The sequence below is a fragment of the Populus alba genome, chromosome 19 (assembly GCF_005239225.2).
Source record: "Populus alba chromosome 19, ASM523922v2, whole genome shotgun sequence".
Classification (NCBI taxonomy): domain Eukaryota; kingdom Viridiplantae; phylum Streptophyta; class Magnoliopsida; order Malpighiales; family Salicaceae; genus Populus; species Populus alba.
The window spans coordinates 16,546,151-16,573,838 of record NC_133302.1 but is presented as its reverse complement, the minus strand read 5'-3'; the positions used below and the strand labels follow the sequence as shown (position 1 = coordinate 16,573,838).

At 32.6% G+C, this 27,688-nt stretch overlaps 2 protein-coding genes and 1 pseudogene across 2 annotated transcripts; 2 read left to right on the top strand and 1 right to left on the bottom strand.

Annotated features, from left to right (window-relative positions):
- Nucleotides 1–168: 168 nt before the first annotated feature.
- On the bottom strand, nucleotides 169–2,123 carry LOC118044365 (DELLA protein RGL1-like; annotated as a pseudogene).
- A 2,597-nt stretch (nucleotides 2,124–4,720) lies between these two features.
- On the top strand, nucleotides 4,721–10,436 carry LOC118044376 (uncharacterized). The gene is made up of 5 exons (XM_035052647.1): nucleotides 4,721–4,952; nucleotides 5,191–5,251; nucleotides 5,356–5,731; nucleotides 5,942–6,988; nucleotides 10,332–10,436. Exons 1-5 carry the CDS (start codon nucleotides 4,721–4,723, stop codon nucleotides 10,434–10,436), a joined length of 1,821 nt encoding a protein of 606 aa, XP_034908538.1.
- A 4,753-nt stretch (nucleotides 10,437–15,189) lies between these two features.
- On the top strand, nucleotides 15,190–27,162 carry LOC118044286 (dynamin-2A). Its single transcript, XM_035052521.2, has 22 exons — nucleotides 15,190–15,645; nucleotides 16,405–16,455; nucleotides 16,540–16,660; nucleotides 17,188–17,280; nucleotides 17,513–17,574; nucleotides 17,796–17,913; nucleotides 18,513–18,846; nucleotides 19,314–19,461; nucleotides 19,960–20,061; nucleotides 20,170–20,289; nucleotides 20,740–20,823; nucleotides 20,954–21,081; nucleotides 21,445–21,529; nucleotides 21,626–21,749; nucleotides 22,205–22,281; nucleotides 22,708–22,764; nucleotides 23,836–23,983; nucleotides 24,077–24,237; nucleotides 24,562–24,675; nucleotides 24,752–24,819; nucleotides 25,049–25,221; nucleotides 26,521–27,162. Exons 1-22 carry the CDS (start codon nucleotides 15,499–15,501, stop codon nucleotides 26,769–26,771), a joined length of 2,766 nt encoding a protein of 921 aa, XP_034908412.1. The 5' UTR covers nucleotides 15,190–15,498; the 3' UTR covers nucleotides 26,772–27,162.
- Nucleotides 27,163–27,688: the final 526 nt, after the last annotated feature.

Sequence of the window (27,688 nt, the reverse complement as noted above, 5' to 3'; positions counted from 1 at the left end):
AGAACTGTTCAACTGTTTTGATAAAAGAAGTTGAGTAGTGTACCTTTCATTCTTCGTGCAGCGGCTGGACTTTTAGAAACAGAAATTTCTAATATTCAGGTGAGAGTCTGACATTATTAAATGTGAATGCTTGACAAATATTTTAATGTAATTGTGAAATACGTCCAAGTTTAAGAAGAAGTGCAAATAGAAGGATTCTATGGTTAAAAGAACAATTGTCAGGCTCCAGAACAGCAACCATGACTTAACCATGAGATCTTCCTTTCCACATAAATCAACATATATCGAGAAAGAAACTGCTCATCGATCAATTACGACTCCAGAAAGGATCCTGGAAGGGATTACTCGAAAGAATTCAGATTTTATCAACACCCTTTTGCGATCAAGTGAAGTTCCAAGCAGAAAGGGAGTGGAGTGGTGTCCCCTTCCATCCAAACACCAAGCTCTTCCCGTCCACATCAGGTGTAAAAGAGCTTGCAAAATTAAATTTCTTAACTATCAGTTTTGCTTGGTACAACGATGATGAGCTTAGGTCAGTCTCCACCATGCCAAAACGAGCAAAGAATGCCCTCCAGACATCAAGCTTCACGCTTCGAATTATTCTTTCCTCTCCTTCACTAGCTACACTGTTTCTGATTCCTTCACCAAGATACAGTGACTCCGTAATCATCCTATTTGGATCATCCCTCTCCATACAAGCATCAAGGCAATCAAAAAATGCACTGTAGTAAAACAGTAAATCAACAAAACGATGAACAAAAGATGGTGCACTGTGATTTTCCTCTACTTCGGTGACCACCATTATACATGGATTGATGTTTCTGATCATTTTCATCATAGAATCCAGCCGATTTGGCATTGCAATCAATTTCCGAGGCAGATATGAAGAGTAAACAGCTATTTTCTCTTCATCATCTATCTTTACTAGATTCTCTTTCAGATCCAAAGGTCCGAAACCATTATTATCTTAAAAGAAAATGGTATGTTCATGTTCTGCGCAAAACTCTTTAGCCACCTCCCTGTATCCTCGATTAAATGCTTTGAAGTCGTCCCCATAGCAGTAATCTTGAGAAGCTCAAGAGGGCACTCACACCGAGATGCTAAAGCTTGCATTAAGATTGCCCATTGTGCGCCATTCCTGATTTCAAGATCAATTATGTGAATCCTTTTTGCCTCAGCCACATTCTCCACAATGGCTTGTATTCCTGCAAAATGGTCGGGTTCGGCCTCATCATTGCAGTGTCCATATCAAATGATTGCTTTGAAGTCTTCATTGTATCATATATAGATATGAACTGATTGATTCTTCTTCAAGCCGTTTGAAGCAACTCTTCCCGATTTTATTTCAATTCTCTCTCGAAGAGCTTCAGAGAAATAATAAACTACTCTTTCGACTGTATTTCCAACATCAGAAGAACATTCTTCGCAATGTTCGAGTAGTCTCCGATCACTGTCAAACTGTTCACAGCTTACTTTCTCAGCAGAAGCCAAAAGGAATTCAGAGAGCTCCACCATTTTGGCATCCTCGTGGGAAAGACCAGCCAAAGAAAGATCGAAGGGATTGTCAAACATAGAGGAAACATCAACTGATTGGGAAGCAGGCTGGATAAACTTTGCACCAGCAATCCCCATGATTTCTTCTGTTGAGAATCCCTGGCTCTCCACCGCTGTGTACGGTGGTGCATCATAAATCCTTCCACTCTTCAAGAGTCTGAACCCATTACCAAATCTTCTTAGCAGTTCAAGAGAAGCTAAATGCAATTCCTCAGATCGTTTTTCCTTCTTGTTTTCTCTCTCTTGATTCCCATTTTGGACGATTTCACCAAGCTTTGTGATCTCCTCCTGACAATTCTGTGTAGACGGAGACAAGCCATCAAATTTGAGATCATCAAAAGCTGCATAACCCAACAATGTTTGATCTTGCAATTCTCGCTCGTCTTGATACAGCACTTCATCCTCGGAACAAAGAGAATCGACACCAGCAGACAGTCCCAATCCATCAGAATAATAGAACGGAGTTTGCTTCTATGTCTTCCCTCCATCCACACTTTCAGAACTTTTATTTGCATAACTTGACTTTTCTTCAACTTCAGAATAATACCCCTCCAAGGACAATATAGCATTTTCCGTCTCAAAATGGATAGCAGCTCACAGTTTGGTGTATCAGAGGTATAGCTTCTACTAACTCGATAGCTTGAACAGTCCCAGGCTTCTATCTACACAAGACAAAAAATTTATTCGCCATGCTAATCCTTTCATTTTTATTTATTTTTAAAATTTTATAATATAATTTATATTATTTTTAATATATTTCCTCATATAAAAAACACTTTTATCTTGAAATTTATACATAATTATATTATTTTATATTTAATTTTTATTAAATAAATAAAAATAATAAATATTAAAATTCATGACCGTTTAGTTATCAAAACTATGATATTATATTAAAAAATTATTTTAATTTAATAATTTAAATTATTAAATAAAATCATATTATATAATTTATATTATTTTTTAACCTAAGCGTGATATTAATTAATATTTCAACTATGACAAATAGTTAGTAGCATGTATAAAATTTAATTATAGCAGTTAGCTTCATGGTGATATTATCAAGGCAGCCCACGTATATACTATGATTTAACAAGTTCTATGCCGTTGGCATATATAGAAATAAAATACTCTAAGACGGCAAAAGGTGGAAGCAGATACTACGAGCTTTGGAAGATAAAAACAAGCACTGTAATCTAAACAATGAGTCACGAGCCAGATAACTTAATGCATAAGGTATTCTACAGGGAATCTCCAAAATTTGAATAGGAACATTCTCATGACGTGGCCGGGTGGAGAACAGATGTGTTTGACAGTGTGGTTATTGTTGCTTTTCAAAGTGTTTTTTACTCAAAAAAGTATGTCAATAATATTTTTTTAATTTTTAAAAATTATTTTTGAGATCAGAACATTAAAATAATTTAAAAACATCAAAAACATATTACTTTAAAGTAAAAAAAAAATTCAAATTTTTTTGAAAAACGTTTTTCCACCATAATGTCAAACGCCCTCTAATTTATGTCTTCGGCGAAATAAAAGTGGAGTAATTGGGAAAAACAATTTAACCTGAGTTTTCCCTATCATGCAAAACCCAATCTCTAATGGGAGAAAATTAAAGGGATTAATTCTGAGAGGTATAGTGTAATTGGTTAGATTTTAAGTTATTTGCTTTCTAGAAATTATTAGTTCGAGTCTCACAAACCGGGCTATTGGAGGCTTATATGATCATTAACTTCAGGATTTGTAGGATTAGTCGAGATACATACAAACTGATCCAAATACTCACGTCAATCCAAAAAAATTAAGAGGATTAACATTAATTTGTCGATGCTTCAAAAGCCATCTCAAAGTTTTAATTACTCTAAATTAATAAAATTTTATTTTATTTATCAAAGTGAAGCAACAAAATATTTCATCAAGCAAGTCTAAACCCAAATTATTTCAATATAAAAGGACCAAGCTAAAAACAATTAAGGAACAAAAGATAAAATATCAAAGGAACAAAAAAACAAAATTGTAATCCACCATGATTACTGAAATAGGCTACAGTAATTTCAAGAAGAGAATTAGGTTTTTTTAATTTAATGTATCCTTCTCTCTCTAAGAATTTAACCCTAATAATTTCATTTTGCATGATGAGTCTTTATAGCACCTTAACAGAATTGTGTAAGCCAACGAGTGGATAAATCAGAATTGGAGAATAAGCTGAAGAAAACAGTCTTCAGAATGGATATCATTTTACTGAACAAAATTATCATAATTTCCACTCATGGATTGCACTTAAAAGTTATTCTTTTCTTTTATTGTGAGAAATATTCTTTTTTTTCTTTGTTTATATATATATATACTTTCAAATAAATTATGGTATATAATATAAAATCAAGAAATCTCTCTCTCTCTCTCTATGTTTATGTGTGTGTGTTCATATATTATTTGAAAGTATAGTTGCAGTAATGGCGGAATTAGAGGAGGCAAGCAAGGGCAGGGCCCCTACAAAACATTTATTTTGTTTCATTTTCCTAGATGCAACACTAAACGTGAGAAGAATGGATGAATTTTATTTTAAATAAGTGGGCCCTCCTCATAGTAAATATATTAGTAACAGTGTAGTTATGAATTTGTTTTAACCCTACACAAAGGAATATAAATTGCCGTCACTTTTTAAAACCCTAATATAATATAAAAAATAGATATAAAAATATAAACGGCAGGCTGCAGGTGGAAAAGCTAAAATAGACAGTAAACTTACATCTTTCATCAAATAAAACAAGGTAATTAATTACTAATAATCTAAATTTAAATTTTATTTTTATTTTATTTTAGGATGTTTGTTAAGAATTTGATGATGTTTTTTTTATATATATATAATTATGTTATTTTTTCTTCTTCTTCTTTTATATATGCTAGTTTTACCAATTTTTTTTAATTCTTGTTATAGTGATTTTTTTTTCTAATTAATTTGATATATTTTATGGGTTTGTTTTGACTATACTTAAATTTTCTTTTTATGTTTTGTTTTTAGTAGAACCACCAAAATTATCAATTTTTTCTCACAGTATATGTTTTGATTTTAGGTTGAACCATGAACAAAATAAGAAGAATTGATTCTTTTTTCGAGAAAAAGAGGAAAAATATTGATAACTCACAGCCTAGTGAACCAACTCCAATGTGTAATGTTGAAGTTATGGTTGAGCAGCCCCAATGTGCTTCAGTTTACGAAGAACCTGCATTGACTAGTGAACCACCTCCTACTAGAATCGACATTGCTCATTTAATTAGAGATTTAAGCAATCGTCCTCAAATTTGGGAATACCCAGTTAATCAACAGGATGAAATTCGAAAGGCATACATTAATTTGGGGCCATATCAACCTTTGATGTCTGAATATCCGCTGACTGGTGAAAAACATCCTCGTCGCTTTCAATCTCATTGGTTCAAAAGTTATCCATGGCTTGAATATTCAGAGAAAAATAATGCATGTTGTTTTCCTTGCTATCTATTTTCAAGTAAGCCATCTGGGAAGCTAGGATCAGACATATTTACTGTTAAAGGATTCAATTGTTGGAAGAAAGTTAATGATGGAGAGCGGTGTGCGGTGTGCTTTTTTGACTCATATGAGAAAAGTTCCAAATTCAGCTCACAGGTTTGCTACTAAGTGCTTGGAGAATTTGAAAATCAGTCATGTCATATTGAGAAGGTAGTTAAGTGACAAACTACTCAAGAAATTCTAAATAATCGATTGCGTATTAAAGCTTCAATAGATATTGTTCGTTGGCTCACATTTCAAGCATGTGCTTTTAGAGGGCATGATGAATGTCCAGAATCAAAAAACCGAGGTAATTTTCTTGAAATGATGGAACTTTTAGCATCTTACAATGAGCAAGTAGGAGCTCTTGTTTTGGGTAATGCTCCACAAAATGCTAAATACACCTCACATCAAATTCAAAAAGAAATTTTGCATGTCTTTGCTAGAAATCTTCAGTCTTCAATTCGTCATGAGATTGGTGATGCAAGATTTTGTTTAATTGTTGATGAAGCTCGAGATGAATCCAGAAGAGAGCAAATGGCCCTTGTTATTAGGTTTATTGATAGAAGTGGATTTATACGAGAACGATTTTTGGATATAGTTCATGTCAAAGATACAACTGCTTCAACTCTTAAGGAAGAGATTTCCTTTGTTTTATCTCATCACAATCTTGATGTTCAAAATATTAGGGGTCAAGGGTATGATGGCGCTAGTAATATGCGTGAAGAGTGGAATGGTTTGCAAGCTTTATTCATTAATGATTGCCCTTATGCATATTATGTACATTGCTTAGCTCATCAGTTACAATTGGCTCTTATTGTTGCAGCTAGAGAAATATCTGATGTTCACACATTCTTTTAGAATTTGATCTTTATTATTAACATTGTTAGTGCTTCTTGCAAGCGTAATGATGAGTTACGGGCTTTTCAAGAAGCTACAATTGAGCATCTAGTTGATATTGGTGAGATTGAAACAGGTAAAGGAGTTAATCAAGTAGGTGGTTTGCAACGACCTGGAGATAGCAGATGGAGTTCACATTTCAAATCAATTTGCAGTTTGATAAAAATGTATGGGGCAACTTGCTTGGTTCTTGAAAACATTGCTTTAAATGGATCTACTTATTCTCAACGTGGTGGTGCGGCCTTTTCATTTAAGTTGTTAATGTCATTTGATTTTGCATTCTTCTTACATATAATGAAGAATGTTATGGGAATTACTGATGTGCTTTGTCAAGCATTGCAACAAAAATCTCAAGACATTTTAAATGCTATGCATTTGGTGACTAGCACAAAAACTTTAATTCAGAAGTTAAGAGACGATGGTTGGAAAACTCTTTTAGAAGAAGTGACATCATTTTGTAAGCATCAAGACATTAAAGTTCCTGATATGGATGCTTGTTTTTCTAGTGTGGGACGATCTCGTCGTAAAACAAAATCAGTAACAGTTAAGCATCACTACCGGGTTGATATATTTGCAGCTATCATTGATCAGCAATTACAAGAGCTAAATAACAGATTCAATGAACAGGCGATCGAGCTTCTTAAATTGAGCACAGGTTTAGATCCTAGAAATAGCTATAAATTATTCAATATTGAAGATATATGCTTACTTGTTGACAAGTTCTATCCTGAAGATTTTTCTGACCAAGAAAAAATTCATTTGAGATTTCAGTTGCAGCATTATGAGCTTGATGTACCCAATCATCCAAAGTTAAAGAATATGTCATCGATTGCGGATTTATGTCAAGGATTGGTTGAAACAGAAAAATCAACAATTTATCCATTCATTGACAGGTTGATTCGGCTTATCTTGACTCTTCCTGTTTCGACAGCAACTACTGAACGAGCTTTCTCAGCGATGAAGATTGTTAAAACAAGACTTCGCAATCGGATGGAAGATGATTTTCTTGCAAATTATTTGATTGTCTATATAGAAAAAGAAATTGCTGAAAGATTCTCAATTGATATGATAATCGATGATTTCTATTCGATGAAAGAACGACAAGCACAATTAAAATAAATATGTAAGAATTATTATTTATTATTTTATTTCAAAGTTTATTAAACATAAATAATGTTTTGTTTTAGTTAATGCTTCTTATATACTTTGTATGTTTGTATTTAATAGGTACAAAGATTATTATATATTTTGTAGTACGTTCTTTAAATAAAACTAAATCAAGCAGTTTTTATTTTATTTTTACTTTTTATATATAATAAATTAAAAAAATATATTATATTTTTTGACCCCCCTAACAAATAATCCTAGCTCCGTCCCTGGTTGCAGTTGCTTTTTAAAGTGATTTTCATTTCGAAATATATCAAAATGATATTTTTTTATCTTTTAAAAATTATTTTTTAAATTAGCATATCAAAACAATCAAAATATATTAAAAAATTAATTATTAACATGCGTTTCCAAACATTCTTTAAATGTAGTGAGAAATTAATATAAAGTTAAGAAATTAATTTAGTAGTTTAATTTATTAATTCTTTTTTATTCAAATTTTAATGTGTGATCCCAAAACTCTAGAATTAATTTTTATATTATTTTTAAAAAATTATTTTTGAGATCAACATATTAAAACAATCAAAAACATATAAAAAAAATTAATTAGCCTGTGTTTCCAAATATTTTTTTAATGAAGCGAGAAATTAATATATAATTAAGTAATTAATTTAGTAATTTCATTAATTAATGTTTTTTAATTCAAATCTTAACGTTTGATCCAAAAACTCCAGAATGACTTGCCTCGTCATTTGTTAGGGTGCCTTGAATGATCCAGCACATATAATAGGATCAAAAGTCACGAGAAATAATAGGATCGAATAAAAAAGTGTCACAAGAAAGCCTAGGCTAATAAATAAGAAATTCCAATTCTCTAAACTTTTTGAAATCAAATCTCAGAGAATCTATTCTCTTAAATATACTTGAAAAAAAACTTTTAGATAATTTAAAGATAAAATCTAAACTTATAAAATACATAAATTGAAATTTAAAAATAAAAAACATCTAAAGAATTCAATATCCAACCCCCTAGAGGAAAGACAAACTAAGGAGGAGGCTCAATATATTACTATAGAAAAAAGTTTATAAAATATAAATTAACTAGTTAGTTTTTGAATTTGTTTTTTTATAAGTTATTAGTTTAAATTTTATAAACTTTAAAACCATTAAAAATTTATATAGTTATTAATTTTAAAATCCATAAAATTAATTAAAATGTATATAAATTGGCTAAATACCAACATTATTTTTTTTAAAAAAAAAAATATTGCTACAAAAAAAACATAACAGCCATCTGCGGCGTATTGAACATTTCAAGTAAACTTCAAGGCATTGAATGGAGCTGGAGGCCACCACCATTCTTCAACATTACGCAGCCCAAAGCTTCCCCCCAAGAAATTTCTCGTCTTGTAGGTTGATGGGGTACGTTTTGGAGCTGGCCCTACGAAGGTTCTTCTAATTACTCGTTATAATGATTTAGAATTTAAATTTATTCTGTCCTTTAAATCGTTGAATTGTTAAATTGTTAGCGGTTGATGGCCTTGGAAAATTTGAAACTTGCTAATAATTCAATCTCATTTTTTTAATTGTTCAATTTGTAATTCAAAATAAAGACCATCATAAAATGTGTTGAAATTGGTTTATAAAATATATAGTCGGTAATTTAAGAATAAATTATGTGTGATGTTCATTTACCTTTGAGATTAAAATAATGTTCGATCACAAGATTTAAAATGAATATTTAAACATTAAATATTAACATGTTTTTGTAAAAAAATTTAATTAAATGTAAATAAAAATTATTCTAAAAAGCATTTAGATAACAAGAATTTCAAATATAAAATAGTTTTGTGAATTCGATAATGAACTTGTGAGCCTATAAGTTTAGGTTTTAGTTTAGTTAATAAAAATTATTTACTAATAAATCCTTGTTTGATCAGTATTTTTTTTAATTCTTAAAATATCTTATTACATGTATTGATATATTAATTATGAGTAATTCAAGAATTCTTTCATTAATTATGACTATTCATGAATTATAAGTAATTCATGATTATAAATATTCATTATAATTAATAAAATATTTATGAATTATGAGTATTAATATTTTTATTTTCAAGTTCTACAAATAAGTATTTTGAATGGATAAAAAAACATTAAAGTATTTATCTGGCATGCATATTAGATTTTTATAATAATTGCATGATTACAATATTTATTGTTATATGTTTGCATGATTATAAACTAAACTAAACATATTTTTATTACTTGTCTAGTAAAAATTGATAGAATCCCCAAATCTTTAGAAAGGGGCAGACACCCGTTCCACTTTAATGATGGAGATGGACATTGTGCTCGGAGAATGAAAGTCAGTATCAAGAAGCTCGCCAGAAAAGGACCCACAGCTCATCATGTTGAGTGTTTTTAATTATAGTTGTATTTTAAAATATTTTTTATTTAGAAAAATATATTAAAAATATTTTTTTATTTTTAAAAAAATTATTTTTGAAATTAATATATTAAAATAATTTGAAAACATCAACAATATATTAATTTAAAAAAACTAAATTTTAAATTTTTTTTAGAAAACACTTTTTAAATACAACCTAAAACACCCTCTACTATGCTTGTTCATGGTTCGGTTCGGTTCGGTTTGAACCACAAAAACCAACCGAACCGAGGGATTCAAATTTTTGAAAAATCAAACTGAACCGAACCGAATTCTAGTTCAAACCGAACCAGTTCGGTTCAGTTAACTTTGGTTTTTTAGCTTTAAAACCAGGAAACCTAATCACCTGAATTCCTAAAATCCAAATGCCAAACATGAAAACTATACAATAGATTTCCTTCAAGAAAGGATATTTTGCATAAAATGATCCCTAATAGCTCCATCTAATTCTCAATATATAATAATTAACAAAAAACCAAATCTAAGGAAATCTCAGCATAATTTTATACGATTTCTCAACAACATGAACATAATTAATAAAAAAGTCAATCCTCTAATGAAACTCTAGTTGCAGAATAAAGTTCAACGGAATCAATAAATCAAAATCAAGCAAATCTAACAACTCGATCAAAATGGAAAGGAGAAAGACAACGAATGGACTTTGTACTGAGAATTGAGTTCTTCTTTGAGCTCAAGGATTTCACCCTTTTTGGTTGTTGAGAAAAACTTTGAATCGTGACAGCTCATGCCTACCTATTTGTTTGGCTCTGCAAATTTGCAAATGGTTAAAGACAGATATGCAAGCGAGAAATAAAACAGAAACCGAAACGTGAAGTGAAGAGAGAAGCCAAGGAAATGAAGATGTGGGTTTTTGTTAGAAGAGACAGATATAGAGGGTAGAGACGCAGAATGGATGAAAATTAAAAGGGAAATGAAGAAGGGAAAACTAGTCTCTGGTCTGGGCGACGACGAATGTAATATTATTAGGGTTAGGTTAACTGTGAACTAGTATTTATAGGTCTTTTATTTTATGGTTGGTGACTTGGTTCGGTTCGGTTCACCGGTTTCTGTTGTAAAACCGAAACCGAACCGAACCGGTAAGATTTTATGGTTTTAAAAATCGATTTAATCGGTTTTCCATCTCGGTTCGGTTTTCTCAGTTTTTTTGGTTAATCGATTTTTTTGAACACCCCTATCCTCTACAGTAAAAGATTAGCCTACCCATTTAGAAATTGGAGTTCTTGATTTTCCAAAATTATGTTATGAATCTTGATATTCATTCAGAGAATCCGGACGTTGCTTAAATGGCCCCCACGGACGGTGAGGGAAATAAAAAGACAGGAAAGTTCTCTCGTTTGTTAAAATCCTAATGATGGTGACGGATTTATTCGATCCAATTCCATGCAGTAAATTGCAATATATATATATATATATGATAAACTTTTGAGCCTAATTTTTTTTGTGTGAAAATATTTATTTATGTTTTTTATTAAGTTTCAAACATGTTTTTTATTAAAATATTATTATTTTTTTAATATTTTTTGAATTATATTAATAAGTTGATATCAAAAATAAAATTGAAAAATTATTTTAATATATTTTTAAATAAAAAATTATTTTAAAAAATAACAGCTATTATTCTACCAGCTACCCCCACCAGCACCGCCTTACATTACCGTGGCTGTCGTCATTCCAATCGCAACGCAATACAACCTGTCATATCATAGAGTTTATATTGATTTATTTAATAAGATATTTTAAATTTATTTTTCATAGCACACCCAACATTTAAGAACGTCTTCAGATTGTTTTTTAATGACAAGATCAAACGGTAAAAAGTATTTTATTTTTGAATAAAATGTTTATAGCACCAATAAAATAAATTGTTTTCTACAAATATACGAAGTATAAAAACCTCTTTGAATCTCACGGGGATGATTTGTAATTTATTTATTTTTAGTAATGTATTCATAATGATTGTCTGGGAAACCCCGAAATGCTTCGATGAGGTTTAGAGAAGTCTCATTTTTTTCTTATTTTTATTTCAAATATCCTTTTGACAATATAAGATTGCAGGCTAGAGTGCGATTATGCTCTTAGAAGTATAGAATAATTTTAACATGGTATTTTTCTTTTACTTTATTACAGGGTTGGAAGAAAAAAAAACAACTACTGTAACAAAGTAATAGATCAGTATACTTCCAGGTTTATTTATAAAATTATTAATAATGAATGTTATGAGCATATTTATTTTTGTGTTTTAAAAAATATTTTTTTGTTTTTTTTTAACTTTAAAACTAATTTATTTATGATTTTGGTGAATACTGAATGTTACGAGTATATTTGTTCTTGTATTTTAAAAGTGTTTTTAAAAAAAATTTAATTTTTTTATAATTTTAAATTGTTTTAATGTGTTAATATTAAAAATAAATTTTAAAAATTTAAAAATAAATATTATTTTAATATATTTTTAAATAAAAAAATACTTTAAAAAACAATTATTATCCCTCTTAAACTTATCCTCCAATGTTTTACCATTTGTTTCTCGTAATAAAAGAGTTATGATGTCTAATGAATTCATCTTTTCTTGATGCCTTTTGATTTCTCTCTCTTGTTCTTTTTGTTTTTCCCTTTGAGCGTGCTTGGCTGAGTGACCTCTTGTTAAACACCGAAGGCCACTAGCTACAAGGAAAACGGTCAATGATGCCAAGATCCGCTTTAAATAGTGAAAAGGCTGATAATTTTGTCTTCAAACAAATATGTCATCATCCACCAATAACATATTCTGATAGCTCTTAAAAAGTCAAAACTTTTTATGAAAAAAAGGATTTTTTTTTTTAATTTTATACTTAATGGAGAAGAAAATGATGTTTTATTACTTTTCTTCCTTGAAAGAAATTTCTAACTTTGGTACGCGGATTGACTAATAGCCAATTACTATTGCAATACCAGTAGCGGAAACATTGCCTGGCATAAATTACAAATAAGTACATTATTTTTGGTGATTATCTTCAATTTAATCCCTAAACTTTAAAAATGAATGAAAAATCTCTAGTGTTAACAAAAAACTACAAGTGCTCAGTTTTGCATTATGGGATTGGACTATGTTAGCGGTTGAATTATAATAGTTTTTGTTGTTTTGGCACTACAAGTATATATATACCATTCATCTATGATTTTATCTCTATAATCTGTAGTGAGTTGTTTATATTTGTCATTAAGATTGGTTGTCCGATCTTGTACTCATTGGTCTAACATTGCTGCAAACTCTGGAGTTTGAATGCTCGGAACCAATTGTGAGCATATAATGGTCCAAATACTACGAGTCATCCACAAGTTCTCGACTATAGGATTAGAGAGTCCGTACACTCAATTTATATTGAGTCAACCGGATGATCCTTCCTCCAACCATAAATATAGATCGGTCAAAAGATCATCCATGTATCTCTTCTTCGAGCGATTGTTATATGTATTTTGGAAACAAAAAATAAATTCATCAAATTGAAGGAAATTATAACTTAATAAAAAAATGGTTGAAAACCAACATATCACAAATTGCTAATCTCGGCTATCTATGAATTGTTGCATCATTTTTTAGCGGTCATCACTCCGCACATGTGTTTCAATAAAAAGCTTTATCAGGCCTGGCTCGAGTCCAAGGACCATAGTCTATAATATAAAAATATTGTTAGTTAAATATATTTATAAAACATAACAAATAAAAAAAAATCCTACCATCCGCTTTACATGCAAAATAAATGGAATAGAGCTGCCAGTGTGCGTGGTAATGGAGCCGTAAACATGCCGATGTCAGTTTTCCGCACTAGATTGTGACCGTCATGTGAAGCATATGGACATCATGTGTTGAATGTATTCTTCCCATGCAGTCTGTGAGATATATGGCGGTCTAACATCCTTACACACCTCCATGTCACTCTAAGCTGGAAACTCACTTTCTCTTGCATGTTTTTTTTTGTTTTTTTTTGCATCTTGTACCAAAAGTCATACAACCTCTATATTACTAATAAATTACCTGTTAGTAAATGAAAAAAATATTTAGAATAAAAAAAATTATCTTGATTTTGATTTTACCTAGTTGCAGTTTGATTCTCCCAAACTTTTATTGCAACATTATTATCAGGTTTCTCCCATTCAATTTTCCCTTTCAATAAAAAATTATAAAAGAAAAATTTCAGTAATTTCAATTAATTGAATTAACATAATAAAAAATATATTTAAGTTGCTACTAACCTTAAACCTTGAAAATCATGCATCGACTTGCAAATTTTCATTCAAGATGTTTAGAAACCTGACTCCATTAAAACAATGAAATTTTCATTGATGATTTGAAGGTCGATGTTATTATTCTTGTAGTCTTAATGTTTGTAAACCCTAAACCCTAAACAAAACAAACTTATAATGAAAAATCATCTTTCAACTAAGCCTTGTACTTATGAGTAAATGGATCTCATTGTGATGGGACTCCTCCTAGACATTGCGGCGTCGCACCTCAAAACCCTGCGTTGTGATTCGATGTTTGTGCGGCGTCGCATCTAATGGCTCGTGATTGTCAGCATTGCTGCTAGAAGAACTAGCAACGATCCTATCTTTACAACAAACAATAGACTTTTCCTTAAATATCTACATAAATTAAAGGATAAAAAAAACTAAATGATTTCTATTTAAAAAAACAATTAGCAACACCTCTCCTATGCGGGAGACCACTTAAATTTTTAAATCTATAAACACACAACATATAGGTCATAAATTAATTGATTTTATTCAATTTATTGCAACAAATTAGAATAATTTAAGTTTGCACAAAATTTTCATTTTTTAATGGTAGTATATATAATCCTAGATTTACAAAAATTCAAAATAATAATTAAATTAATCTTACATATTTATTTGAAATTGAACAACAAAATTAAAAAAAAATCAACAAAATAGTAAAAACATTATTCCAATAACAACTAAAACAATCATTTCTAATTGGTAATATTTGTGACCCTAAATGTACAAAAAACTTATTTTAAATGAAATAAATACAAAATAGTAACTAAAATTCCACAAAATAATATAAAAATTATTTCAATAATAACTAAAATTCAACACAACTATTAATTCATAAAATTATTAAGAATACAAAATTGAAAAAAAATAGTGACCTAACTGAACAAAAATAATGGAAGAATAAAAAAAACACACACTCAAATAATGAAGAAAATAATGAAAAATTCTTACCACTTGCTTTGTTTCAATTAAATGTTATGATTATATTTGTTTTTGTATTTGAAATTATATTTTCACTGAATGTTACAATTATATTTGTTTTTGTATTTGAAATTGGATTTAGGTGTGTTTGATTTGAAAAAAATATAAATTAATATTTTTTAATAATTTTAACATCTTAATATTAAAAATATATTTTTTTCTTAACGCAATTCAGGGAACTTTTTTAAAAACAAACAACATCATGAATTCATACATTAAAAAAGAATATTAAAATCGAATAGAATTTATTTCGATAGTAACTGTCTGTCGTCGGCACTTGAAAAAAAAAAAACAGCATTAGCTGGCCGAAATATCTTTCTAACTTTTAAAAAAGAAAGGTGGAGTTTAAGTTTAAATTTTCAAACACACGCAAGACAGAGAAAGAGAAACATTTGAAAAAAAATACATTTCAAAACGCATAGAAATAGTCGTCGTCGTCGTCTAATATCTTTGAGAGAAATTGGGAGAGGAGAGAGAAAACACGCAAAAAAAAAAAAAAAAAAAAAGAAGAAAAAAGACTCCTTCGTCTTACGAGTACATTTCTTAGCCTTTTCAAATCGTTGAATATTGAAAAATCAGACCTCTCTTAAAAAAACCAATCAGATCTCATCGGTTATCGATCAGCTCTCGATCGCTTCGATTAGACGAACTTGTTAGTTTAGATCTTCGATTCTTGGACTAGAAAAAAATGGAAGCGATCGAAGAGTTGTCTCAGTTATCGGAGTCGATGAAGCAAGCAACGTCGTTGCTTGCTGATGAGGATGTTGATGAAAATCCGAGTTCAAGTTCAAGACGGAGTTCAACTTTTCTTAACGTTGTTGCTCTTGGCAGTGTAGTAAGTGACTTGCTTTACTTGAATTTGTTTCTTTTTAGTTAAGAAAATGAGTTTTTAGTTTTAGATTTAGGTTTTTTTGGTATTTTGGTTTACGAGTGATTGGGATTTTTGATAACTGTTATTGTTGTTGTCAAGTAGAATTTCTTGTTCTTGTTGTTGTTAACGAGAATCTTATGGTGGAATATATTGATTTGGGAAATGAATTCTTTGGAATTGAAGGATGTTTGTTCTGTCTGCGTTTTGTTTTCGTAAACGATCTGAGATTTCTTTTTTTACGAGTGTTATCTTCCACCATAGAAGGAAGGGATATTGTATATTCGGATAGATTGAACTCCAAAAGGAAATGAAGATGAAATCATCAGCTGATGAAGCATTGCCTTAGTATGAAGAAAATGAAATGAATTTGGTTTTTGAATGTGTTGATTAGTAGTATGGATGTCATTTTGAAGGTGTTACTGTCGTGTGAGTGGGTGTGTCTGAGCTATATTTGTTAAATATAACTGGATGATACGGATGTTCTTTATTTTGTGTCATTATGCTTTACTGACTATTTGTTTTGGATGTAATTCGTGGTTATGAGCTATGAGGAACTGTTGAACGTGAGATTCTATAGCTTACTAAAATTCTAGTTTATCTGCTGTTGCAGCTGCCATATTTTTGCTGTTTTTATCTTTTTTGTCCTTCATGAAAAATGTCTTTTTCTAATTTTTTTGGGTAATGTAATCCTTGTCTGATTTCCCCTTCTGTGTTTTTGGTCAGGGTGCAGGTAAATCTGCTGTTTTGAACAGTGTAATTGGGCATCCTGTTCTGGTAAGTTAGTCTACATGAGGCTTTGTTTTTTTTCCTCTCTCCTGAATGTAGGTTGATTCCTGAAATTCTCTTTCTTTTGTACAGCCAACTGGTGAAAATGGCGCCACTCGGGCCCCTATAAGCATTGACTTACAGAGAGATGGTTCTTTGAGCAGCAAATCCATTGTCTTGCAGATTGACAATAAATCTCAACAAGTTTCTGCAAGTTAGTGATTGCAATTGAATGGCTAAACTTGCACCATTCGTTCCTTAAGTTATATTTTTATTTTGTTCTCTTTGCCAGTTGCTTATGATAATATGGTTAAGGATTAACTCCAAAACAGCCTCTTAAGTCTTAGGAATCTCATGTTATCATCTAATGTTTTTTTGAAAATGCCACCAACTTCTGCAGAGCTGGCAGCTTTACAATTCCCATCATAACTTACAACCCCCAGCTGCTAATTGCTAACATGGTTAGATGACAATATTGACCACTGCTTTGAATTTTCATCTTTGTTTGAGGCTGTAAGATATGCAATGGCCACTGGTGAGGCTAAAAGCAATATGTGTAGTTGACTCATAAGATATAGAAAATTTACATATAGGAGTTAGTGGTGAAAACAGAAATATGCATAGGACTTGACTGAGGTGGAAAATTGCTTTACCACTATATGGTGAAATGTCAATAAACATGAAATGACAAGACCCCTTTCAGATTTATAAAATGTCAATATGATTTTTGTTATTTTGCAGGTGCTTTGCGGCATTCTTTGCAGGATAGGCTAAGTAAGGGTGTCACCGGCAGGATTCGGGATGAGATATACCTGAAACTGCGCACAAGCACAGGTTCATTCATTATAAATACTGTTTATTCATGTTTAATTTATGCATAAAGATTTTAAGATTTGGGATTAACTGTTGTTTTGTGTAAGACTATTGTCATAGAGTCCCATGATGGGATGGGAGATTCAAAGATTCAGTTAACTAATTAAGATTCATTTAATCCTATGCCCTTGTGCCTCTTGGCCAAACAGATACTGTTGTTACCGTACTTACTGTTTAACATGTTTTTTCTCAGCACCTTCCTTGAAATTGATTGACTTACCTGGCTTGGATCAACGGATTGTGGATGAGTCTATGGTAAGTGTTAATTAAAGGTTCCAGACATGTATTACATTTATGAATTTACATCAACCAGCATCATTGCCATGGTGATCAACATTACTTTGCATGTAATCTGTGAAAAAAAAGGAGGCTTTTGGCTCTGTTTCCTTTATTTGTTTATTTTTTGTGCATGTAATTAGTTCAGTGTGGTGCTCAAAATGTTACGGTAATAACTTTTCAATATGGCCATTGCTCAGGTTGGTGACTATGCAGAGCACAGTGATGCCATTTTGCTAGTTATTGTGCCTGCAGCCCAGGCACCTGAAATTGCTTCATATCGAGCCCTCAGGATTGCCAAGGAGTATGATGGAGAAGGTAAATGGCTGTTAAAGTTGATTGTGCTGATACCTGTGATAGTTTTAATACAGGCCAATTTTGCTACATGGGTGATTTCAGACACTCATATTTTTTAGCACATACTTTCCACTCTTGTGTGTCTCCATCATCACTCTTTCTGTTAGGTGTTTTATAATTTTTTACTTTTAAGTGTTCCAAAGGCCTTTTCTTATGTTGGTTTTATTACGTGTCAAAAAAATTTCATAGAAATGTTGCAAGAGTAAAGTATTAAGGTGTAAATGACAATGATGTTTAGTAGATCTAGAATGCCTAAGGGTGCAAATAAAGGTGCTGGTGGGACCTGCAATTAGAAAGATAAGAGATGTATATTAGTGGGGCCTATACTTAAAAACTGTAAGTAAATATTTGTTAGGACTTGCGCATAAAAAGTGATGAGGAAAATTGGTTTTAGTGGATCCCGCTTTATTACTTTTTGTGAGGGTAAAACCTGATAATTTCCTTCCTGTTTCTGTTCCAAACTAGTTGAAAGGGGTAAAATGTTACTAGGATCTCTTCTCACCCCCTACCAAACATATCTTTAATGTAATTAAATAGGTATCCTATTCTGTCAATGACAGGTACTAGAACTGTTGGTGTAATTAGTAAAATAGATCAAGCTACTACGGACCAGAAAGCTCTTGCAGCTGTTCAGGCTCTCCTTCTAAATCAGGGGCCACCGAAAACTGCTGATATCCCATGGATTGCTTTAATTGGTCAATCAGTTTCAATTGCTTCTGCGCAGTCTGGGTCTGAAAGCTCTCTGGAAACTGCATGGAAAGCAGAGAGTGAAAGTCTCAAATCAATACTGACTGGAGCCCCACAGAGCAAGCTAGGCAGAATTGCTTTAGTAGATGCTCTGGCACAGCAAATTCGTAAGCGCATGAAAGTTCGGCTTCCAAATCTTCTCTCTGGGTAATTGTTTTATACTTCTTTTGTGGCCTTTTTCTCTTTAAGAAATTTCAATTTTTTACCTTACCTTTATTAGTTAATTTTCTCTATTGTCAGTGTGCCTTGTATTGCCCTCTCAATGTAATATTCTATTATATGTACCTGTCTTGTTGTCAGCATGCTGCCAAGAAATTTCTCGACATGGATTTTGTTGTTATTATTGCTGTTCTCCCTTGGTACATTATTTGTAATTTGGAGATAATTGGTGCACTTTTTTTTATTCTTGATTATGTTCATGCCACACTTGGACTGTAAACTGTAAATAGACAAATGAAAGTGTTTTGTCAAGGTAACCACATTATAGACAAGGATGGGACAAATTTAATCAATAGTTTTAACCTTCTTTCTGTCCAATATATTAATTTATGCTTAATTTGTAGGTTTTTTTTTTTGGCTATTTCCTTATACATTTGTCCTTTGTATCTATGCAGTTTGCAAGGGAAGTCTCAAACAGTTCAGGATGAACTAATGAGGCTTGGGGAACAGATGGTTCAAAGTGCTGAGGGCACAAGAGCCATAGCTTTGGAGCTTTGTCGTGAATTTGAGGATAAATTTCTCCAACACATTATGACGGGTGAGGTGAGTGTTTGATATCTTATGCATTCCCGTGTTCTTTGTTCTGTAGCCTGTATCCTGTAGGATGATCTGTTATGTATTGATGTTATGCTCATAAAGAATGTAGTGCTCCATGGACCTTTGTCCTATGTAGTTATTTATGGATCTTTGTATTCTATGCTTATTATTCTTTTCCTCCATTATTATTATTATTTTTTTCATGTCACTCAAATGGTGCAGTTTTTTGCTCTTATGTTTCATTTTTGTTTTGGATAAAATGGTAGATATTTTTAAAATTATCTCAGATGTTATTCTCAGTTTGTTTCTCCAAGTGGGACTTGCCGTAGCTTGAAAAAATCTTACCATTAGCTATTTGCTTCGGTTATATGAATAGTCAATCTGAAATCTGCTAAGTGATGCACTTGTTGATTTCTTATGGTTAAGAGACACTAATTTAGAAATGGTTTCTGTGAAGTTTCATGATCCAGAATATTAGCTATTACTTAAAATATTTTTCTGCAGGGTTCTGGTTGGAAAATTGTTGCAAGTTTTGAAGGGAATTTTCCAAATAGGATCAAGCAACTTCCTTTGGATAGACATTTTGATATCAATAATGTTAAGAGGGTAATTGTGCCACTTTTATTCACTTCCTTTTTTCAGTACATGCTCTATTGCTTTTAGGAATTGTCTTGTGCTATTGCATAATCTTTTCTTCTATATATGCTCTATCAGATTGTCTTAGAAGCAGATGGATATCAACCATATCTTATATCACCTGAAAAGGGTTTAAGATCCTTAATAAAAGGTGTGCTGGAGCTTGCAAAAGAACCATCCCGTCTCTGTGTTGATGAGGTAAATTACATTTTGTTCTACCATTTTTTGTAATATGATACTTCATTCTTTTGAGTTCATACTTTTGAACATTTCCACTCTTCTCTCCTTATTTGATGTTTATTGTGGTTGTGAACATCAAATGAATATCTGACTTCTGATCTATTCGTGTTCCTCGATACTTTGTTTAATGGTGTACTGGGTTCTGATGCCATGAAGCAGTCACTTGATGATTTGTTTTTGTGTTTTATGAAGGCTCTGTGATTATCTTCTACTTGTTTCTTATTTTAACACATCAAAAAATGTTGTTTATGTTTTTTTTTTTGGAAAGTAACTTCTGAAATTTCCATTCAGATGAAACTGATTTGAGGTGGACCTTGTGTATTCTGTTATAATTTTTTTTGAAGATCTATGATCAATAACTGGTCCTGTTGCATGCTATTGATGGAGTTCCTTCCTGACTAATAACAGGTACATCGTGTCCTGGTGGATATAGTTTCTGCTTCTGCAAATGCTACACCTGGTCTGGGAAGATACCCTCCTTTCAAGAGAGAGGTACAGTGCTCTATAATTACATGTCCCATGATTTATGTTGCATGTTGTGAATCTGCATGGGTGCCTATCATGGTTAAAATCTTATTCTTTTTGTATAGTTGATTTTTTATTTTTTGGTTACTGCTGTAAGGTTGTAGCCATTGCAAGTGCTGCTTTAGATGGGTTTAAGAATGAATCAAAGAAGATGGTTGTCGCGTTGGTTGATATGGAGCGATTATTTGTGCCGCCACAACATTTCATCCGCTTGGTGCAAAGGAGGTACTGAGAACATGTCTGGCTTGTATAGATTTGAGTAGCTATCAAGGTCTGCTTGTAATATGTTGGGTGTAGCAGCTCAATTACAAGGAAACTGTGCAATTTTATTGTTATGTGATGGCATGCTTATCTATCTCTGTTTCAGTCACTTGAAAAGGTGCAAAAATAATAAAGCTGTTAAGTGTAGTGTTTCCAACCTCTGCATTAACTTGGTTGTCTGTATTTTGTGTTTGTGTGCCTGAGCATGCCAAATGTTTTAGTGCATATGCAAGAATCTTCTGTTGTATTGTATCCTACACATGTTGGTGCATATCTGAAACTTAACCTCAAGCTTAATTGTTATCCTTTCATTTTTATCTACTACAGGATGGAAAGACAGCGCCGAGAGGAGGAGCTTAAGAACCGGTCCTCAAAGAAAGGAAATGATTCTGAGCAGGCTATATTAAACAGGGTATAGTGAACAGGAGTCTTAACCAAAATGTGTCATTTCTGTTCTGTGCTGTTGATGCTCTACCCTTGCTTCTTTTGTTTTATATTTTCTCCTTAGGCGACTAGTCCTCAAACAGGTGGAAGTTTGAAATCAATGAGAGAGAAATCCAATCAGGCTGATAAGGAAGGGCAGGAGGCTTCTAGCTTAAAGACTGCTGGTCCTGAAGGAGAACTAACAGCAGGTTTCATGGGTTACTGTATTTCTTTAAAGAATTTTAGTTTTACCATGTGTCCTACCGCTGCTTTTTGAGTTTTATGATGATATTTTCTGAAATTTATTGTCCTTGTTGCCTTCAAAAATTGGAAATATCTTTTGGGCTATGGACATCTAAATTGCTTCAATTCTTTCATGTCATTATAGAATTTTAACAGCTACCATAGTTCTGAAAATACAAAGCAATGGATGCCTAATTTAAGTGTGGAACTAGTTTAGAATTTGATCTTGATGTGGACGAGCCTTTCATTACATATTTAGTATTTGGTTTCAAATATATTAAATCATGTTCTCAAAAACATGCTTGGAAATATTTTCTTTTTTTGATAATTGAGAATTTTTGCATGTGCTAACACTACAATCACAACTATTTATTGATAGGAAAGTTTGAAGTTTAGTGAGCTGTTTGCATGTTATTTGCAGGTTTTTTATCAAAGAAAAGTGCAAAGACTAATGGATGGAGCAAGCGATGGTTTGTTTTGAACGAGAAGACTGGGAAGGTATGTAAAATATTATGGCACGTTCTTCTTCCATGTTACTAAATTAGTATAATGTGTACTCTGTTTTTTATTCTGTTTAATGGTTAAAATGAAGACTGGTATTTATGTCCCTGTACATGTGCTGGTTGGGAAGACTTAATTTTGAACATTCATTAGATAGTGTCACCTTTGTTTTTCTTGCTGCAAATACTTGTTAGAGGATGGTATTAAAGCATGTTTATTGTGCACATCTCTGTGGTCTGATGGTTTGGAAGTGACTTGCATTCTCATCCTGTTGTTTCTATGTATCCATTTTAGAAAATAAGATTTGAGAGTATGCAGTGCGGAAGCAATTAATTGAATTGCTATAATTGTTAGTATTTAATCGTACATGACTATTATATAGATGATGGGTAGGACAAAACTCACCTATATCTTATTTAACAGCTTGGTTACACAAAAACACAAGAGGAGAGACATTTTCGTGGTGTCATCACTTTGGAGGTATGGTCAATAATCACTCTTTTAATTTGGTATCACTACTAATTGCATGGTTCTGGATTTCCTGGCATCTTTTTCTGCATTTTTCTTTTTAAATTTCTACTACCTTGGGACTGCTATTAGTAACATGTATAGTGCTATGAAGGATAGCTTTTCTGGTATGTGTGCGGTCAGGTTGCTGGGGGGGGGTGTTCAGCAGTGTAATTTACTGATGAAGCATTGGTCTATTGTGTGGGAGGTTTCTAGAAACAAAGATTATTTAGGAATTGGACATGTAAGAGTAGTGCATGAGGTGAGAAATCATATGTTAGCAGTTGTGCTTTTATTCATCTGTCTATTTCCTACCTGAAGTCCACCATTATATCAAATGTTAAGGTATTAAAGAATATAAATTGATGTTATGATCCCAATGTGAATTCAGGTGTGCGTTGTTGAGATGGAGAAGACTGCAACTTAAGATCATTTTCCTTTAGTGAAAAAAAAGACTTATTTTGTCTCCAGAAATAGCATTGGTCTATCCCCAGAGCTTATGCTCCCATAAATTTAAAAGAGAACGCAGTACTTCAGGCACAGTAGTATTGTGGTTGTGTTGAATTGATGGTATAGCCATTTTGAAGACCTGCTTCTTGCTCTTTTTGGGCCTAGAATATAATTTATGCTTTGGAAGGTAGGAGGCCAGTATGCAGTGAAATTGTAGTTTGAAGAATGCTATACTCAAATCTTTTTACCAAGTATTGATAGACCTGGTACCAAACCTGCTCTATCAAAATCTTGGTGGAGGGATGGACTAAGTCTGATGTGCACCCATTTTGTTGCTCTGTTCTTTCTTCTGGTATTTGTGTCATCTCGTTTGCCTTTTAAGCAAGTAAAGGTTATGCCATTACCTGTTTTTATTTATTAGTTAAGAAAGCCATGTGTGGCCTCCCTAACAGGTTATGTTTCTACATGCACTATACTTGATAAATGCTGTCAGACAATACATGCATTTTGCAGGGTAAAGACTGGATAAATTATGATCATTTAAATGGCTGTGCATGCAAATGATTTGTTCCATCTGATCTATTTATTTTGCAGGAATGCAACATTGAAGAGGTTCCAGATGAGGAAGAACCTCCTCCAAAGAGTTCAAAGGATAAGAAGAAAGTCAATGGACCAGATACTAAAGCTCCCAGTCTTGTATTTAAGATTACCAGCAAGGTTCCATACAAAACCGTTTTGAAAGGTATGCATCTTATATACTTCTCTGGTGGATTTTCTTACTTTGTATTTCTTTTTGAAGTTACCATTACACTTTTAACCATATTTTATCTTGCAGCTCACAGTGCTGTTATTTTGAAGGCTGAGAGTATGGCTGACAAAGTTGAGTGGATAAACAAGATATTAAAAATTGCTCAACCTTCTAAAGGAGGGAAAATGAGGGGTGTATCTCCTGAAGGTGGTCCTGCAATGCGGCATAGTCTTTCTGATGGCTCTTTGGTATGATTACAGGCTGTGCATTTTGATTTTTTAGGGAATTAGTGGTGGTGTGATGTGGGCATTCAAAGCAGTTACTAACTTTTTAGAGTTCATTATGCATATTTGACAGTCTCTTCCTTGGATTAATCTCTTGCTACCTCCAATGTTTTCTTTGCAATGTTATGGGTTGTTTTAGTTATTTATTTTGCGTATCTGGAAATCTTCTCACTGAAATTTCAGCTAGCAGTTTTGGTCCCATATGCATGTGCATAAAGGTTAAATGTACAAAACTTGGACATTGCTGAGTTAGACTTAAAATTCCTAAAAACAACTTTTTGTGTGCAGGATACGATGGCTCGAAGACCTGCTGATCCAGAAGAAGAACTTCGATGGATGTCCCAAGAAGTGCGTGGATATGTAGAGGCAGTTTTGAATAGCTTAGCTGCTAATGTTCCCAAAGTAAGCTGTTCATCATTCTATTATATGTTTTCCTTTTGTGAGAGGCTTTTAATAACATTTGTAATTGACCAATCAGGCAGTTGTTCTATGCCAAGTTGAGAAGGCAAAGGAAGATATGCTAAATCAGTTGTATAGCTCTATCAGGTTTGGTGCTTTATCTTTGTCTGCATTTGGTGCCTTTTGTTCATTGCTTTACTAGGATGCTCATTCAACATGGCTATTTGTTAGATCACTACATGTGATTATTTTAGTATCTTGTCACGGTTTCACATGGATGCCTGTTCTGCAGGAATCTGCCTATGGTTGAAACATAAATTTCTGAAACTATTTTAAGGGAACTGTAACATCAATTTTTTTATTTGTCTATGGTCAGCGCTCAAAGCACAACAAGGATTGAAGAGCTTCTTCAAGAGGACCAGAATGTAAAGCGCAGGAGGGAGCGATACCAGAAACAGTCCTCTCTCCTTTCAAAGCTAACACGCCAACTCAGCATCCACGGCAACCGAGCTTCTGCTGCTTCTAGCTGGTCTAGTGGTGATGGAGCAGGTTTGTAGTTGAAAATTGTTGTTCAGATAGAAAGGGTTAAAGGCACATGGACATTGAAATGTTGAACTTACTGGTCAAATTATTCAAAACATTTAATGCTGTCTGCCGACAAATTTTCCCAAATCTTTGTGAGAAAGATGTGGGTTGTGCTATTCAAAGGCTCCAAAATCTTTCCACACAACAATTACAATAGAAGGGGAGAAAGTTACCCCTAACCTTGACTCTATTATTTGGAGGAAGAAAATAACTAGAAGAGATGTGATGAGAGTGGTTGTCATTTGATGGGTTTGAGACTTTGGATACCCTAAGGAGATTAGCATATTAGGTGTTTTTCTCTTCATGTGAATGGGTAGATGAAGCTGCAGTTGTCTCTATATGTTGTGATGTCTTTTCTCTACCTGGAGGGCACCTGACCTGTCAATCTATCATAAATTTTGATTGCTTATTAATCTCTTTTATTCAAAGTACATTTGTTTAGGAGATCAGTGTTTTTTTAGCCATACATATGGATCATAGTCAAGGTTTTTTGCTGTTAAAATATAGGGTCCTGATGATGATGCCTGGAGCCTTAAACCCCTAGCTACCTTGCCTAGTTAAACACTTTGCTGCCCTGATAGCTGCTTGTTTTAGTACCTTTTCATGTCTCCTTTTAGGGACTCACTGTAGTACTCTTACTTGTCCATCTTCATTCACTTTCCTGACCAATGCATGGATGGAGGCATAGTTTTAAATAACAGTCATTATAATGTAATGGGATTTATTTAATGGATTCGGAGCACCCATTACCATTATTCAGTGTTATAGTATTGTTATTGGCGATTCCGAACAATAATGGTTATAAAGTTGTTATGTGATGATGGTGGTGGTTATCGACTGTTGTAGTGAAATATAACGGGTCAATAACAGCCCACTAACAGTACACTTACAAAATTGATCTTTTGATAGTTTTTGTATTTCAAGTTAATGTTTTTTTTTATACTTTTTGATAGTTATAATATATTGTTATAAGTTTTTACCTGCTAAAAGTGTTAATATTGACTATGTTTAGCAGACGAATGAGAAAAACATGTATTACAGAAGTTTGCTAAGACTAATGAATTCACAATGATAGCTGTGACTGTTTTTTAACATCCATGAAGTCTGTGATCTGCAACTGAGACAATTGCAATTTAAAACTATGGAAGAAGGGAACATGCATGATGACTTGGAAATTGACACGCGCGCGCACACACACATAATGAATATCAATTTGTCATTGTTATTAATGTCCTTGAAATTCTTGGATTACCCTAATTGCAGAGAGCACCCCAAGCCCAAGGACAAATGGTTCGGCTGGCGATGACTGGAGATCTGCATTTGATGCAGCTGCCAACAGTCCTTTAGACAATGGAAGCTTATCAAGACCTGCATCAAATGGTCACAGTCGATATTACGGCAATGGTGATGCGAGCACCGGTTCCAACTCCAGCAGCCGTCGCACTCCTAATCGCACTCCTAATCGGTTTCCACCCGCTCCTCCACAGTCTGGTTCTTCAGGTTACAGATATTAAATGGGGGCAGATCCCAATTGACAATTCATACGTCCACTGCATTATTGGAGGGTGAGATTCTGGAAAACCCACTTCAAATTCTATACTTTAGAAGAATCATTAGAAGAAGAGAGCATGTCTGTGTACATAAGACTACAGTTCCTCAATACTGGGTTTCTTACGGCTTGCCCCAGAATCCTTGAAATCCTTCTATTATATTTTTTGCCCCCTATTAGTAGAGTTCTAATTCTTTTTTTCCCCCTAAATTGCCCCTACATTTTTGCATGCTATAGGTGCAATTTGCTTGCATTCTGATATATAAATACTTTTGTGCTTGAAAACTCTCAGTATAACATTTGTGATATTTCCATCAAGGGGAGCTCTATATTATGATTTCCAGTTGTGATTTGTGGCTGCTGACTACTGCCTCTTCGCGTGGTTGTTGAATGCCGCTGTTCAGTTCTGATTTTGCCGGTCTGTACTCTGTCTGGTTTTTCTTGTCTAGATATCATTAGAAATGCCCTAAAAATATCATATTTGTAAAGCACAAACATGGGTGCACTCCCATGAATGTGTACAAAATATACCAGATTTTTCGAGTTGAATTGAAATTAATTTCGAGTTGAATTGCAATTAATTCTCAATTCGTTCATAACTGATTAGTCAAAATAACAAAATTTTTTGATTGAACTGTGGTTTTTTTAATCAAGAAAAAAAATCAAAATAGAATTATAGAAACAAAATTATTTAGGGTACAAATATGCCCGTCGTGTTGGATCTGAGTATCGGGCACTGTTTATTTGTGTTTGAAATTAAAAAACAATTAAATTATTTTTTTTTTATAAATATTTTTAATGATTTTAATGTTAAATATAAAATATAAAAAATTCTTTTAATACATATACAAACAAAAAATATTTTTTAAGTGTTACAATATT

Coding starts and splice junctions, on each gene's coding strand:
- LOC118044376 (XM_035052647.1), top strand. CDS start 4,721: ATGTGTAATGTTGAAGTTATGGTTGAGCAGCCCCAATGTGCTTCAGTT. Junction 4,953..5,190: donor GTCTGAATATCCGCTGACTG/GTGAAAAACATC, acceptor TTCCAAATTCAG/CTCACAGGTTTGCTACTAAG. Junction 6,989..10,331: donor GGATGGAAGATGATTTTCTT/GCAAATTATTTG, acceptor GGTTAAAGACAG/ATATGCAAGCGAGAAATAAA.
- LOC118044286 (XM_035052521.2), top strand. CDS start 15,499: ATGGAAGCGATCGAAGAGTTGTCTCAGTTATCGGAGTCGATGAAGCAA. Junction 16,456..16,539: donor TAATTGGGCATCCTGTTCTG/GTAAGTTAGTCT, acceptor TCTTTTGTACAG/CCAACTGGTGAAAATGGCGC. Junction 21,082..21,444: donor ATCCGCTTGGTGCAAAGGAG/GTACTGAGAACA, acceptor TATCTACTACAG/GATGGAAAGACAGCGCCGAG.